Raw genomic sequence first — 17,460 nt, 5'->3', positions numbered from 1 at the left:
TGTATTAAAATGGCACTTTTCATTTTATGGACGTTAGCCAGTTATTTGCTACTTGCTTCGGTTCTTCTCTGACCACATTTTTATTTGAGCCTTATTTCTTTTATTCCAGAATACTTGATCTTTGACTAAGTTTATCTCATTTTGTGAATAAGTCTGCTATTAATCAGTGAAAATCACAGAAGGAAAAAAGAAGCAGTGAGCACCAGTGAGATCTCACTTCAATATATATAGCTTTTATAAGAAAAACATTCATTTTTATTGTGCAATCTAAAACCATTATTGAATGATAGTAGGTCTTTTAGTATAACCAAATGGGCCGACATTCAATATGGACAGCTTACAAGAGACAAAGTGTAATGCACAAATACTTCCAGCTGGTAGAATTTTAGCAGCATGGTGATTAAGTGCAGCAAAATTTCCCTTATATAGAGTAAGAATCCAGTAACCTCTGGATATGTTTGGTAACGTTAAGAAAAAGCTACTGCAGTCAAGAGATCAGTAATCTTTAGACTTCAAAGACTGGATACCAGGGACCACAGTGAAATATTAGACCTGAAGCCAATGGAAAACACTAACTTAGAAAGGAATGGTTTTCCCAAAAATGTAAAATTATCCTATACAGATGCTTGGTATACTAGGACCTGACAGGTTTACAGTGGTAAAACAGCAGAGATAAATGATAACATTATTTATATCTTTACCACGTGAAGGACACAGATTTAAAAATTAGCAGCTAGAACACATGTGACAGCTCCTGAGACAGATTATCCTATGTCCTACATTCATTCCAGGCTGTGATGGCCAGTCTGAATGGTAACGCATTAAGAGTGAAAACAGTGACCTAGTATGTCAGTCAGAAAGTACTAGAAACGTGACAAAATTGTATGTTATTAAATGATAAAACATATTTTGAAGCTTTATTTAAAAATCTCTCACTGTTCATTATCAAAGTTACAAGATTGTTTGCATACCAATAGACGGACTGTAAACAGGAAATTTTCATTAAGGAAAGATGGGTTTACTGTAACTTGATCTTTTACAAAAAACTGCTGCAAGTTATTGATAACAGAATTTCTCTTTTACTTTCTTAAGTCTAATTCTCTTGAAAATTAAACCAATGTTTCCACTGCCTTGAGCTAAAGTTCAACCATGGTCACCTTAGGAAATACCCCTGTTTATTTGTTAATCAGAAATACAAATTGAGTGGCACATATTTCCATTTTCTTCTTAGGCCAAAGGTTTCGGCTTCATTATATTTTACAAGAAAACAGAAGACTTGCAGTGATCCTGTAAAGTCTTTCCTGTCGCAGCTGAGGTTTAATGACGGCAGTGGAGGAAAGCAGTGGTGATGCAAAGCAAGACCAGCCCCAGTGCCCTTATCAGACATGGAATCTTTTTCCTGTTTGGCTTGCAGCAGGGTTTCTGGTCAGGTTGCCTCCACCAAACCTGACTGAAGCAGAAGGGTAACATGCTCTGGTAAATCCTGTCATAGTTGATCCTTCAATCTGTGGGTTGTGGGATGATACTAATATGGAGAAAATTATCCGGGTAGCTCAGATGTTCACTCAGCCATTGTAGAGGTGTTTCCAACATTGGCTCAATTCCATGAATCATCACTTGATTCTTTCTTTCCCCATCTATTCCAAGAAAGAAATCCAATAATAATCAACATGATTTAAAACAGTTGAAGAAAAAAAATAATCTGTCTTTTAAGAGTCCTTAGTGAATTAGATGCATTTTACAGCTTCAACAGATTAAACCTGGTCTGTCTCCTAAGCAGGAAATGTGGACATGGAGAAAGTTCAGATGTTGCAATATGTATCACCCAAAACAGAAACCTGAGGGTTACAATGAATTCTGATAAAAATTCTGTTGCTATATGTGAAAGTATTCATTCTTTCTTAATTACTGTGCTTACCTAAGATTGACGTTAGTGAAACTATAGTGGAGAAAACAGCCCATTGTACCCACTGACCAGAATTTATTTTAGCTATACATTAAAAACTGTACTATACGGCAATTAAAAATGGCGGGTACATGAAGTAGGTCATACATATGTAAAACAAATAAAATAGATATGTGAGTAGAAATAATCAAGAATAAGATATGTTTAGGAAAATGTTTAATAAAACAGATGGGAGCTATAGGTTAATTTTCAATCAAGTTGTTCAAATAAATATCACAAAGTTTTAGAGACATTATTAGAATAAGAGTTAAAGTTTTAATGAGAAGGAACTGAGAGTCTGACTCAGGGACTTCTGTTTTAGTCATGAAACCTGATTGACTTCTGTTAACACCCTTTCGATAATTAAAAGTTTTTTTTAATTATCGAAAGGGTGTTAAATTCTCTTTTAAATTCAAATTTTATTACAAATTAAATTTAAGGTGAGTTTTACTTCTTTTATGATTTTGGGATGATATTCTGACAATCTTTTAAGTAAACAGAAGTGCGTAGGAAAGCAAGAAAGCAAAACCAAACTCCTCTTTTGGGGGGGAAAAAAGGAAAAGAAAGAAACTGTGTCATTCTTTTAGTACAATTCTTGGTTTGTCACTTTTAGTCTCTTCAAAATAAAATATCTAAACCTCTCAGCTTCCTGGAGACAGAAGACAACAAGGAAACAAGGAATTAATGGAGGGAAATACCCTACTTCCCCCCCATTTTGCTCTGTTCAAAATGACTTTTGCATCTCTAGTGCTCTAATGTCTAGGCAAAACAGGCTAATGATGTATGGTGGAAATGGCTTGGCTGGCACTTGAAACAAGATACCCTTTTGAAGAAATATTTAAACTTCCTGTTAGAGGCAGCACAAGTCCTAGGAGGTGACAGTCAACAAATTGACAATAAGAGAGGGTACAAAACACTACAGAGAATTGCTAAAACAATGCCCAAAATGCAAACTTAACATACTATCAATCCACCAAACGGCCAAATAAAAATTCCAAACAAACTCCCAAATCACTGTCATAGTTTAAAACAATTTTGGAAAAAAAGACATCACCTCATAATATTACTAACCTAAAAAATGCTTTCATGTTTTGTCTGCCAATCTTTGTTGCATCTATACAAGTTTTTTACACAGTTATGATTACAGTGTTAATACAATGATTGGTAATGATGAGTATCATCTGTAAATAAAAGATTAAGCTATACAAAGAGTACTATAGAAAGCAGGGTAATAGTCCTTTGAGAAGATTGAAAATGTTGATATTCAAATGGATACACCTTCCACCATCTGTAATGATTCATACTTCGTAAATTCTAGATTGACAAACTTTACTGTATTAAATCTTTCTTAGAATATTTGAAAACATTTCCGGTGCAGTTCTCTTTATATTCTTATTATATATTTCTTTGAAATATTTTTAATATTCTCAGAATCTTCCTCCTACTTAGCACTGAGTCAAAAGATGAAAGAGCAGTGGTATAAGAGTAAAAGTTCCTTATCTGTAAAGTTTTTCCTTAAACCAGAGTCACTTTTGGATATTCTGAAACAGTATAAAAGAAACAAGTTACAACTCAGTATCCAAAATACTCTGCCTAAAGTATTTAAATGCAGGAGCAAATATAACATAATGTGTGTTTGAAAGGCAAAAGACTAGCCCTGTTACCCAAAAGGATACTTGGAGTTTAAGTTGTACAACAGAAGCTGGAGAACATAAACACGATTAACCCAGTGGATCACATTATCTCAAACCTGAATAGGCAGCACTGATTCTATACTTTAATTTTAGGCCACTTTTAACCTGCAACTTAAAAAATATCACTGACTAAATTTAGACAATGAAGGAAGTGGATCTAATTATGTCTGTCAACACAACAGATAAAATGTTAAATATATTATTTTGGTAATAGTAGTTACAGATTCTCTCTTATTCATCACTGTATCTCCAGTGCCCCCACAATGCATGGCACCTTAGAAACTAGTCAATGAAGGTTTTCAGGGCTTGGATAACTTTGCTGCTGGTAAAATACACTGTCACAATAAATTTTTTGAGATTAGCTTTTAATGGCTAGCAGGACTATATAGAAGAGCCCTACCTACACAGACTGTTGGTTATTAAAACAACAAAAAATCGAAATGTTTCCAGTAAGCCAAGAAGTAAGTATATATGCTAAGCTCATGTTACCATAAATAACAGCAAAGTATGACTACTGTTGGGACAGGGGGAAAGGTCCCCTTAGCTCTTTAGTTCTTCTGACTTGTTGTAATACAAACAACATACAGCAGATTAATAGGGAAAAAATAAAAATTTTAATATGGGTAATTCTCCATAGACAGTAAGGCAACACTGGGTATATATGACACTTTGGGGTAAAAGAGAATAGAGGAGATGGGATACTAGATTTCAGAATGGGTGATTTACAGGTAGTTGAGGAAACATGTGGCTGCAAATTCCTGCTAGACAACTGGGAAACAATGGGACACAAAAGTATTTAGCCTAAGGGTTTTCCTGAGCAATACTAACTAGCAGGGTGCCCATTCTTTTTAAAAATATATATTTTATTGATTTTTACAGAGAGGAAAGAGAGTTAAAAACATCGGTGAGAGAGAAACATCAATCAGCTGCCCCCTGCACACCCTCTACTGGGGATGTGCCTGCAACCAAGGTACATGCCCTGGACCGTAATTAAACTTGGAACCCCTCAGTCCACAGGCCGATGTTCTATAAATTGTGCCATACCGTTAAGGGCCAGGGTGTACATTCTCAAGGTGATTAAGTCAAGGCTCCCTTCCTAAAGCAGGAATCTAAGAAAAAGGGGAAGTGAAAAACTCCCCAAGTTTGTTGGCCTTTAACTGATTTCTATTTGAAATGAACTGCATGCCTGGATGGCACATTTTGGGGATGCTCACTCCCAATTCCCACAATACATTCTGCTAATATCAGAAAGAACAAAACAGAATGGTGAAAAATTAGCAGAGCTTTCTTTTTTTCCCCTAGCAGTAGAAACAGTTGGTGATATTGTTGAAGCAAATCATGTTTTTGGTAAATACGCCTTTGTGTTTCAAAATGTGAATCTAGAATTTAATACTTGGGGATAAGAAATTTGTCACTTCAAAGCAAATGACATAGGAGAAAAATATTACTCCACACTTCACCCACTCAGATTCTTTTTGGAAGTTAGTTTCATGCTTTAAAGCAGGCAAACACTGAGATGGTAATTAAATGAACTAGTTCTATGTAAAATTCTCTGAGACAATGCACTTTTTTCTTGGTGGTGGGGGTACCTTCTTCGATTTCAATATAATTTCAAACATATGGAAGAGTTGCAAGAATCCTCCTAATATATAAAAACCCTGGGTCCATCACATCCACAACAACCAGAGGCTCGACCAACTGGAAGTCAGTCCTACAGTCAGTGCTGGGTTGCCGTGATGACCCAGCACTGCTGCGGCTGCAGGAATAGTGACTCAGCACTGACTGCTGAGGGGGCTGCAAATCAGGCCCGGAGAAAGGCATGAAGAGAGAAGCAGGGTCTGATCCATAGCCTGTTGCCAGCTGTTGATCAGCACTTGCCTCTCTCTTTCTCTCCAGGTCCAGCCAGCAGCCACAACTCCATTTCTCTCCAGGCCTCCACCAGGGCTGCTGATCAGCTCAGTGTCTCTGATCCAGCCCCACTGATAGGCCCAGAGATGCTGACTGGCATAGAAACTGACCAATCAGGACCAAATCTGGGTGAAGTGTAAGCCAATGGCTGTCCAGGAGGCAAAGCTTTTGATGCTGACTGGCATAGAAACTGACCAATCAGGACCAAATCTGGGTGAAGTGTAAGCCAATGGCTGTCCAGGAGGCAAAGCTTTTGATGCTGACTGGCATAGAAATTGACCAATCAGAACCAAATCTGGGTAAACCATGAGGAGCCAATGGCTAGCTAGGAGGCAGAGCTTTTGATGCTGACTGGCATAGTCAATCAGAACCAAATTGGCCAGCAGAGGAGGACAGTTGGGGGCAAGATCAGGCTAGCAGGGGAGGGCAGTTGGGGCAATCAGGCAGGCAGGCAGAGGCAGTTAGGGGCAATCAGGCAGGCAGGTGGAGAGTTTAGGGACGATCAAACAGGAAGGCAGAGGGAATAGGGGTGATCAGGCAGGTAGGCAGAGACAGTTAGGGGCAATTAGGAGGAGCCAGCAGTTCCATATTGCAAGAGGGATGTCCAACTGCCGGTTCAGGCCCAATCTCTGTGGGTCCCTGACCGGAGAGGATGCAGGCTGGGCAGGGGAAACACCCCCTCCATGCATGAATTTGTGCACCGGGCCACTAGTCTATATAATAAAAGCCTAAGCAACCATTATGGTGGAATAACCAGAACAACAGGTCACTATTATGCACACTGACCACCAGGAGGCAGATGCTCAACACAGGAGCTGCCTCCTGGTGCTCAGTGTGCTTCCACAGGGGGAGTGCTGCTCTGCCAGAGCTGAGCTCATGGTTGGCAAGCACAGTGGTGGCGGTGGGACCTCTCCCACCTCCGCAGCAGCGCTAAAGAGCAGTGAGCAGAGTGGTAAGGAGCAGCAAGCAAGCGGGCAGTAAGGAGCTGAAAGGGGAGGGACGTAAAACCCCTCATGGAATTGGTGCCCGAAGACGCCTGGTGGACACACCATGAAGGCCACGGGCAGGAGGATCAGAAGACGTTCTGACCTCCGGGGAGGGCCCGAGAGGGACCCTGATGGGGAGAGGGATAAGCCCCTCCCAGGACGAGGTGAGCGGCGTGAGCCGTTGCCTCACCTGCGGAAAGTGAGCCTTTCCCAGGTCTGAGTTTGGTATCTGCGGGCGACATGGCGCCCCAGGATGGAGCCGGCGAAGTGTGGCCGGCGTGGCGGTGCGGGGCCCCTGGCGGCATTGGGTCGGAGGCGGGGCTCCCGCGGGGCTCAGTCTGCGCATTGGAGCGCGGCTGGGCAGTGGTGGCCTCGCTCGGGGAGCAGGCACTTGGGTTAATTTGCTGGCTGCCTGGGGAAGGGGAGGCGGAGCCGGGAAGCCGCTGGGGCGACCCGCGCTTTCTCCTCGGGGGGCCGCCTGAGTAGCATGGCTGGGGCTGCGGCTGAAGCAGCCCCACTCAGGGGGCCTGGGCCCGAGGGGCCTGGGCAGGCGTGGAGGCATCCGGTCGCTGGCGACATCGGGTATGGGAGAAGAGCTCAAGGGCGAATCTCTGTGCTCAGTAAAGAGAAAAGGCCAGTTCAAAACGAGTGCGCATAGTTTTGGGCTGTGCTTAAAACTTTTCTGTGTACAGAATGAGCTTTAAACGTGGTGGAGATAACTGGGAGATAAATTAAAACTGGTTTCCCAAGACATTGTAAGCAGCTTTTGAAATTCCCCGCCATGAGGCGGAAACTAGAGGGTAATGGTAACAAGTTTACGTGAATGGTGGTGAATGGCCTGGAGTCTTCAGCTAAAGAATGTGTTCATTTGCATTTGAATGCTGAAAAAAAATGTGTTGCTGAAACTTTACCTTAAGTAAGCAGGATGTATTAAAAATGTAATGTTATTAATCTAAGAACTGCCAAATTGATTTGACTTGCCAGCTTTAAAAATTCAAAGTATAAGTTGAATTAGGAAAAGTTAATTGCAGTAACTAGATGCCTAGAATATGGCAGGCTAAACTGTATTATATATGTTAAGAATAAGCAGTAATAATCAAAGATCTCAAGGATTGATTTATTCTCATTTGTCAGATGAAAAAGTACGTAATGCTTACACTTAAAAAAATTATTTTAAGTCAGTGATGCAGTACTTTTTTAAGTCAGTTTTTCTAAAGTAATGTTTTATATTTGATTTATTTTGTTTTGCTTTTCTCATATGCCATTGTTGTTGAATTTAGGCTTGTACCTGCATCTTGTATTTTGTTTAAACTTTGGGAATAATTTTTGGTTTCAGTCATGTGTATCTACTTTATAGGTTTAAGTAGACTTCATCACAAAGGTTTATAATTTATTTAGAATTGTGTTAAAACAATGTGAAAACAATTATTTGTATGATTAACCCCCCGAGACTGCTTGGACAATTTTCACCGATGTTCTGCAGTGGGGAGTAGAGGGGCTTAGAAATGTATTGATAGATAAATCTATTTCTGTAGGGAAAATGTGGCATTTTACATTTCAGGTGGCTGTTAGAGGCCTGGGAACAGGTACTGGACCTGCTCCCTCCTCCCTTGCCTTTTCTTTAAAATTTGAGGCATGGTTATGTATTTTTGGAAGATAAGATTTTTATAAAAATTATAAAGATTATGTCCTGACAGGTTAGCTAGGAGAGGCAAGCCTTTTAGTTTCCTGATGGGCATGGGGGCACCCTATTTAGTCTTGAGAGAGCCAATATGACCCGTACATCAGCCCAGGAAGCCACCGGACAAACTGCCTGTTTTCCTTGGACATCAAGAAGGACTGTGGTCCTCGGAAGGAACACATACTGGGGGAATGCAGCTGTTGAACTGGTCCAAAGTGGAACAACGGATCTTTGAGGAGCTAAAGAAGGCTCTCATCTCAGCAGCTGCCCTAGCCTTGCCGGACGACGCGGAGCCCTTCCACCCCTACGTGAGTGAGGTAAGAGACATTGCCAAAGGGGTTCTCACTCAGACTCTAGGTCCCTGGAAGGGACCTGTTGCCTATCTGTCTAAGAGACTGGACCCTGTGGCAGCAGGGTGGCCAGCGTGCTTCCAGGCAGTGGCAGCCACAGCATTGCTGGTGAAGGAGGCAGATAAGCGGACTCTGGACCAGGAGCTATCCTGGATGGGCCAGGCTTTTCTCCTGGACCAGCCCTGTGTCCAGACTCATAAAACTCTGGCCATCAACCCTCCCAGCCTGCTTCCAGATGATGATGAGGAACCCATTCATGACTGCACAGAGGTAACAGACGATAAGGTACTGTTCACGGATGGGAGCAGTTACGTTCAGGATGGGACCTGATATGCAGGGGCAGTGGTAGTCACCTTGGACCACACCATTTGGGCACAGTTCCAGAACTTTTGGCCTTAATCCAGGCCCTTTGATAGAGACACTGTGCCATCCACAAAGAAAAGAGGGTTACCAACTGCTGCCAGAAGGAATTGGCTGACCAGAAGCAAGCCACTGAAGGACCAGATGGTTGATGGATCCTCCAGATGACAAGACTGTTGGTCCCAGAGGCTCTAGGTCAGAGTTGCCCGGTGACACCAGGTTAAGTGTCACCAAGACTTCTGAACTTCTGTGAGGCAGAGTTGCTAGAAGTACTGTCTGTGCACAGGTAAATGCTAAGCAAGGTAAGGGGATCCCCCCTGGGAATTCAGGTCCCAGGGAACCTCCCCTGGAGAGCATTGGTAGGTGGATTTCAGAGATTAAACCACCAGCATTAAGGTCTAGTTTTTATAGACACTTCAGATTAGGTTGAAGTATACCCCACTATCAGATAACAGCCCCACCTTGGTAGCTAAAGTATCTCAGAGTATAGCTCTAGCCTTAGGACAGGTAGGTGCAACTCGGGAGGAAGGGGGTTTAACTAAATGTGTCTTAGAATCGGTGAAAATTGGACCAACCCCCTGTCCTTTGCCCTCTTGAGGGCCAGGTGTACCCCTTACTGGGACAAGTTTCCCCTTTTTGGGAGGGGATCATGTATGGTAACCATTTCCTTGCTCAAGTCCTTACAGGCTCTGCAGTTTGCTTGTTCCAGATGCACTGCCAGTGCCCACCGCAGACCCTGTAGCCCCGGAACTCAATGTGGGTAAAGAAATTTGCTGCTCAAGGACTCAAAGGGATGCTGCACTGTTATCCTGAGCACGCCCACTGCTGTTGAAGTAGATGGCACCCAGACCTGACTACATGACTCCCAGCTCCTGTGTGGCCTGGATCCTGGCAACTACAGGCCAGGAGGAGAACTGGTGCCTGCAGGAGGGGAACTGGACTTCAGTGAGGACAATACTGATGGGAACTGTGGTACTAAAGGTCTTGATAACTGTATTTGTTGTTTATGCTGAAAGGAAGTAGGCTGCTAAGTCAATGATTTGACTAGGCACATTAGACAAGGGGGGAATGAAAGGGCAGGGCGGGGCGAGGATGAGCTCCCAACTCCGCCCCGTAGGGCGGAGTTATCCCTAGCCCTCAAAACCCCTGCACTGGGAGAAATTCTCTCTCTTCCGCCATGCTGCCGGCATGAGTGGGAGGAGCACGTGCTAGCATGGTGAAGGCTCTTTTGCTTATTGCATCGGACTCGGCTCCCTGGTGGTCCTTGGGGATCATGAAGTCTGGGCATAACAGAGCAAGGTGGTCCTGGATGCTAGAGGGATATCCGCCAAGAAGTCCTAGACTGCAAAAGGGCACAGGCCAGGATTAGGGACCCCCCCCTCCCGTGCATAAATTTTGTGCACTGGGCCTCTAGTATTATGTAATAATTTCAAATTTTATCAACAATCACCATTATTTTTACTCCAGTCTAGGAACCACACATTACCCTTAATTTTCATTTCTCTAAACTCTGGACAGTTTTTAGCATTTTGTAATCTTGGCCACTTTGAAGAATACATGTCATTATTTTATAAAATGTCAACAGCAATTAAAAAAAAATTCTCACCTAAGGGTATATTTTTATTGAGTTTTAGAGAAAGAGGAAGAGAGAGAAACATGGATCAGTTGCCTTCGTATACATCTGACCCAGGACTGAACTTGAAACCAAAGTATGTGCACTGACAGGGAATCAAACCCACAACTTTTTGGCGTATGAGATAATGTTCCAACCAACTGAGCCACTTGCCAGCTGTCCACATAGCAATTTTTAAACTAATTATTTTAATTAATCTTGTAAATATAAAAACAGTCATTCATAAATCCTTTGGGTTTGTGACTTAAGGAAAAGGACAGAAACAAATGTCAAAAATGTGTATTTTCTTTAGAGATGGAATTCAGTTGACTTGAAGAGATTATATATCAATACAGAGACTATCAGAATACAATTTTATTTTTTTATATGTTTCTCACTTTTAAGACCAAGTATTATAAAATAAGATTGAAATGTATCATCATTTTGAATTATCACCAATAGCCTGATCATCTACTTTAAAGCATTTTTTGTTATTTTTAATCCTCACCTGAGGATATGTCTTTTTTTTTTTAAATTGAGAAAGAGGAAGGGATAGGGATAGGGAGAGAAACATCAATCAGTTGCCTCCTGCATGTGCCCTGATCTGGGATCAAACCCATAACCTAGGTATGTAGCCTGACCAGTAATCAAACTTGCAACCTTTTGGTGCATAGGATGACACTCCAACCAACTGTGCCACCCAGCAGGGGCTATATGAGTATTTTATGCCTAGACAGGAAGATATTTCTTTTAGAATTGCAATCAGCACACTGGTTTCAAATTAATAGGCAAATCACTTAACCTTCTGAGTCTGTTTCCTCATCTTAGAGTGTGGATAAAAAACTCTAATCTTCAGCCGGGACTGGTTTAGCTCAATGGATAGAGCGTCGGCTTGGGGACTGACGGGACCCGGGTTCGATTCCAGTCAAGGGCATGTACCTTGGTTGCGGGCAAATCCCCAGTAGGGGGTGTGCAAGAGGCAACTGATCGATGACTCTCTCTCATCGATGTTTCTAACTCTCTATCTCTCTCCCTTCCTCTCTGTACAAAATCAATAAAATATATTTAAAAAAAAAAAAAAAAAAAAAAAAAAAAACTCTAATCTTCAGGGTTGCATGGAGGTTTAAATGGGATAGCCAAGTAAAGAACTTAGCATAGGGTTTGGACATAGTAGGTATTCAAAAAACTGAGTGACTTTCTTCCTCATTCCTCCCTTCTGCTCACTCCCTAAAAAAATACTTGTCAAATATATTACTAATAGTGAAGACAGAAGATCAGTTTTTGAAAGATCATGGTTTAGTATCAAACACTCATTGTGATTCTCTTCCTGAACAAAAAGTTATGAGAATAATTGTTTTACTGCTAACATGCAAACTGGCCTCATAGTAATATATACTTTGCATATATATATATAGTATGGCATATGAATTTCATGAATGTGTTAAGACAAAAAGTGATAGCAGCAAAAAATCCAAAGACTAAATCATTATGAAAACAGAATGAATGACATTTTAAAAAATTCCTCAAGTGTTGTAAGCCTTCTGGATTAACCAACAGTGCTCCCAACATGTATATGTGGTAGAGCACATCATGACAAGTCAAATGAGCCCTATTGTACTATGATTATGTTGCTTAATAGGTCTTAGGTAAGGTTCTTATTTTCTTAAAAGATGAAAACATCCTTGGAAGGTGGGAGTTGGAGGAGGGAGGCACAACTTCCAAAATTTTTGCTATACATTTAAAAAATACTATTTGAGAACTCACAGTATGTGATGAATCTGTCTTTTGGAGATTTCTATTAGCAATGGCTCACAGCCTTCCCCATCCTAACCTACATTTTAACCCTATTTTTTTAGCCAATTTTCAACAAGGAATGTGATCTAAATGTCTTTAAAAACAGGTCACTTGAAATTCTAGAGAGAGGCATAAGTTTCATTCTTACCATTAATGGGTATACTAAACATGTGAAATCTCTGAATTTAAAGGAAGCTAAAGAAATGGTTGGTATATCTTCATGGGAAAATGATTTTAATCAGAAAATTTCAGTTTAAATAAAGAACTTTCTTTTTTAGTTCACACTCATGAATATGGAATAATAGAAATCTAACACCATACACTGTAACTATGTTTTTAGCTTTGTGGCTTCACATTTACATTTTATAATTCAGCAGAAAATGACTTGGTTTGCTCTTTTGAAATATGTGATATGCTGAAGGTAAAACTTCTAAATAATACTGAATAGTTCTGAAAAAGTTTTAAACAAATAGAGATGAGCCTTTTGATTACCACTGGTCTGAACAATTTTGTTCTGTGTGACAAATTCTGTAACCTCTGATATGTTCATTAGTAAAATGCCAACTAATTGAATCCATCGACATGAAAAACCACAGGCTGAAATCTGAAGTGCATACATCATGTTGAAGGATTTTGACTCAGCCTCAGCGGTAATAGTCAGTGAGGTCAGGTCAAAGAGGGTTAAACCAAGTCAGGATATAGCCAAAGGAATACATCAAACGCTGATTTTAAAAGGGCAATTAATCTTAGACAGAAATGCTTCCTGGGGAATGAGATCTCAATCTTAAGAGCACACTACATGATGTAGCAGTAAAAATGAACATATACAAGCTTACAGAGCTTTTATCCTATGATCACAAACAGAAGGAGAGTGCTATTTATCAGAGAAATACAAACTCATTTAAAAATACTTACATTAACTTCTTCCGGATCTATACTCACTTAGCCATACAGGTCTTAATGAACATGTACAATCACAGTTAATATTATACCACATATCTCTTTCAATGCATAAACTTTATATATTAAAAAAAATATTTCTGCCTATAATATTCCCAGAACCTTGACTATTAACATTTTATACAAGATTTTCAAAATAGGACCATGTTAATTTCATTGACTTTTGCTTATAATCTTTATATTTCATAATGAGGATATAACCCCAAATTTAAACTAAAAAGCAATCCCATATAATTAGCTATAATTATAAATAGGATGCTGTATTAAGTAATACCATTTAAATAAACTAAAAGCCTCCTAACAATAAAATAAAAATGTGGTAAAGTTAGAAATTAAAACTTTTTCATTTACCCCCCCAACCCTGCTACAATTTTGAAAACACAGGTTCAAATGTTTTGATCTGGTTTCATAAAACAACCAGTAATTCCAGTTGGGTATAATAAAGCCCATTAATATTTGTCAAGTATGAATAGTTCAGAATTGTTTCATTTAAAATATAGGCGATAATTATACAGTTTATACATGACTAGATCGAGGTTGCACAGGATTTAGTTTAATGAAGAGATGAATAGCTTTTAATCACCTGCATGTGTTATTATCTTGTTAAGGGAATTTTGTTTTCTAGTGCTAAAGGTGAAAATATTAATTGTGCAAGTGTCTGTTTCCACTTCTAAAAAGCCATGTTAATTCATTTAATTTCTTGAGATTTAGGTAAAGAACAGTAATTGAGGGAAATCAGAGGCATCTTCTGACAAGTCCAGTAACCTCATCTTCATTAATGGAGAATAACAAAAATAATCAGTTTATTGCTTCCTTGATTTTAGAAGACATATGTCAATGGATTAACTCACTAACAGTTTCTAGATCACAAACATTAGTCCATGTTACCCATGTGTTCGGACAAGGCACAGAGATGGAGGGAAAATAAAACAGTCAAGGCAAAGAGTTGGACTCATTTTAGTTTACAATTTGGTGGCATAATGATAAATTCAAGAAGAGAAAATACAATTATCAAGTTAAAACTGAGCCTAACAAATTGCTTTTGTCAAACCTGAGTATATATCTTTGCTCCTGAGGGCTACATATGAAAACCTTTTGAATTCCCATTGTGCATAACACTGTATCTTTTTTTAAATATAAAATACACATTCAGTGAGGAAGAAAAAACAACTAAGAGCAGAATGTGCTAATATGAAACTGAAAGGGTGAAACTCCCCTTAGAGCCCAGTGGGACTGGGTCACCCAGTCCCACATGTTGGGCTCAATATTTCAGCAAAATTACAAAAGGGACCTTCTTATGAAAAGCTAGAAATTTCAAATTAATGTGTGTTCCATGCCTTATTCTTCAATAAAAAACTTTCACTATCAGACATTTTCAGACCTCTAGCCTTAAGATTTTACTTTTAATACATTTTGACAAGTAAATGATAATAAGAGCTGGCCATATTAACTATGGAGATGCCATAGCTTATTTCTTCCTCAACAAAGCCCACTTTCAGCATTTCTAATCATGTCCAGAAATTAATTTCTAAAAAAAGTAACTATCAGGGCTCGGAATACAGAGTTCGTCATACATTTACATCTCTGTGCATAGGCTAAACATCAATAAGTATTTATTTCTGCACAGTGGTTTATAAAAAACCATCACACCACCACAAAAAAACCATCTATTTGAGAAAAAAATACTATCCAATGCATAAGAAAACAACAATAACAAAAAGTGTTCACTGTAAAACCTTGGAATTATGTGATTATAAAATCTCATTTAAACAAACTTCATTCACTTTAACACATGCTATGGGGCAGGTAGTAAAAAACACCCTCACTTTATAGAATAAGAAACCTGGATATATTAAAGAAAAAAACCACACCCATACTGAAATGATCTTTCAAATAAAAAACTGAATATACAAAGGATATTAGAATAAAAACAATTTCTAAACGAATGAAAAAAAATTATTAAAATTGTAAACCATTATTACTTTACTCCTAAATCCTAATTCTGATGAGGTTTGTAGGTTCTGTGTTTCCATGTTATGAGTTTTTAAATGGAAATGCCATGTCTTTGGGGGACAGTGTCATCATGCACTGACAAACTTCAACTAGAAGTATCTACCTTAGATAAGTAACATGAGATTTAGATATTTCTTTGCTCTAATTATTTTATGTCTGAAAAAAAAAATATTATAACCCCAACAGCTAACTCACTTTATAAACAAAATCTAACCACATTATATAGAGCAAAGGAGGGAAAAATATGAATACATTATCTTTTCTTACTTTTTGTAGAAACTATTCTGTGGTTTCTCATAAAGCATATAAAAAAAATAAAGCAATATTGCGTTGGCAGCATGGCTCAGTGATTGGGTGTCAACCTATGAACCAGGATGTCACAGTTTGATTCCTGGTCAGGGCACATGCCCAGGTTGTGAACTTGGTCTCTAGTGTGAGGTGTGCAGGAAGCAGGCGATCAATTATTCTTTCTTTCACTGATGTTTCTATTTCTCTCTCCCTCTCCCTTCCTCTCTGAAATCAGTAAAAAATATTTTAAGAAAATACAGCAACATATATGACAAATTAGAATGCCAAGAAAGGGTATTATGACTCCCTTAGTCTAAAGTTATTAAAATTATCTTCCAATGTACTGATTAGGTAAAAAAATAGATCTAATTTAAGTCACTTAGTTCCTCAGTAATTTCCCCACATTTCTGACTTCATTGAAAATTTTCTTCATATTTACAGGAGACAAGTAGAAAACCTCAACAGAGACCATTTAGACTAGGGGTGTCGAACTCAATCAGAAAAGGGGCCAAAATCTAAAATCCAGCCTAAATCGCGGGCCGAATGGTTTACTGAACAGTCATAAACTGTCATTGTGATGGAAACGCAGCGGAGTGCAGTGATGACAGCGCGGTGCGGGCCACATTGCAAGGCCTGGTGGGACGGATTTGGCCCGCGGGCCTTGTGTTTGACACATGTGATTTAGACCAAATATTACCCCTTCACCAGCTCCTGGGAAGCTGGTGAAGGATTCCACCTCTACAGTGGTCATTTGGTTTAATGATCGGATTCCTCCTTTTCATCTAATTTTTGTGCACCTTTTAAGACTTATCTCAGTCTTCACTACTTTTCCAGATTGGTTAAAATAGCAATTCTAGGTGCTTCCTACAATTCTTTGCATATCTCTAGTACTGTATACACCACATCCGTATACCTTTCTGTCCACTCCAATTGGACCAAAGTTTCTTAAAAGTAGGGACTATGTCTTATACATCTTAATATCCCCAGTGCAAGAAGACAGTATAATACAAAGAAATTTAATGATGAATAATGAAATTTACAACTTCAATTGGAAACAAAAAATTAAAATGGTTGGGAATGGCCTCAAGATAAATAGGTTCCCAGGTAGCAGGGTAGAAATGGAAATGAAAAAAGGCAAGTGGCTACAGGATTATAATTGTCAGTAAGAGTCATGCAGGGAAACCTTATTAATTTGCCATGGAATGTAAGCTTTTCCTTACACATACAATCCATTTGTAAAATATCCATATGAATTCAGAACTGAAACAGCCCAACTGTTAAAGAGGATTAAACAAAGCATGGAAAGATATTTTTATTCTCTTAAGCCTAAACTCCTATGTTTTTATACATTATCATCAGAAAACTGGGAAATGAAATATGATTGGGCAAAGCTTACAGGTGTTCTATATTCTCCCAAATAAAAGAATAAAAGCTATGGGCTTTAACTTTTGCTGTTTTTTGTTGATATGTTGTTTTTAATGTTAATGAACAAAGAAAAAAATTCACTTCAGGTCTCATACAGAAGCTTAGCTCTGAGTCATTTTAACTAAAGCTGACACCACAGAAAAAATCTACCTGAGCTCACCTTTCATTACTTCCTGTTACCTCTAACTTGGCTAACTCCTCTAGTCACTTATAAAACAACAAAAAGAAACACATAAAGCATCATTAGTTACTCCACACGAACAATGACCTAAAGCACGTCTTCATAATTATGAGTATATTCTACCTTCATGTGATGAAATAATGGCAAAATTCCTTCATGCATGAGTCATTTCTTAAAGGAGTAGACAATGGTGCCACATAAGTTTTATGAAGTACTTTCTCTATCATGTGATGATAGCCAGTTCTTATCCAAACATACCCAAT

General features: G+C 39.1%; 1 protein-coding gene across 3 annotated transcripts in view; it reads right to left on the bottom strand.

The window, feature by feature from the left end:
* Positions 1 to 890: 890 nt before the first annotated feature.
* ATG5 (autophagy related 5) overlaps positions 891 to 17,460 on the bottom strand; it is an 89,271-nt gene continuing 72,701 nt past the window's right edge. For 2 of the 3 annotated variants that reach the window (XM_036414136.2, XM_036414139.2), the window contains one exon: positions 891 to 1,637. In XM_036414136.2, the coding sequence (XP_036270029.1) occupies positions 1,501 to 1,637 (137 nt within the window). In that variant the 3' untranslated portion in view covers positions 891 to 1,500. Of the gene's footprint in view, positions 1,638 to 1,806; positions 1,839 to 17,460 lie in introns of those variants that run through there. The other variant, XM_036414138.2, reaches the window with a different exon arrangement.

This window comes from Pipistrellus kuhlii, unplaced genomic scaffold (assembly GCF_014108245.1).
Source record: "Pipistrellus kuhlii isolate mPipKuh1 unplaced genomic scaffold, mPipKuh1.p scaffold_m20_p_5, whole genome shotgun sequence".
Lineage (NCBI taxonomy): Eukaryota > Metazoa > Chordata > Mammalia > Chiroptera > Vespertilionidae > Pipistrellus > Pipistrellus kuhlii.
The sequence above is the reverse complement of the archived record's forward strand: the minus strand, read 5'-3'. Positions and strand labels throughout refer to the sequence as shown.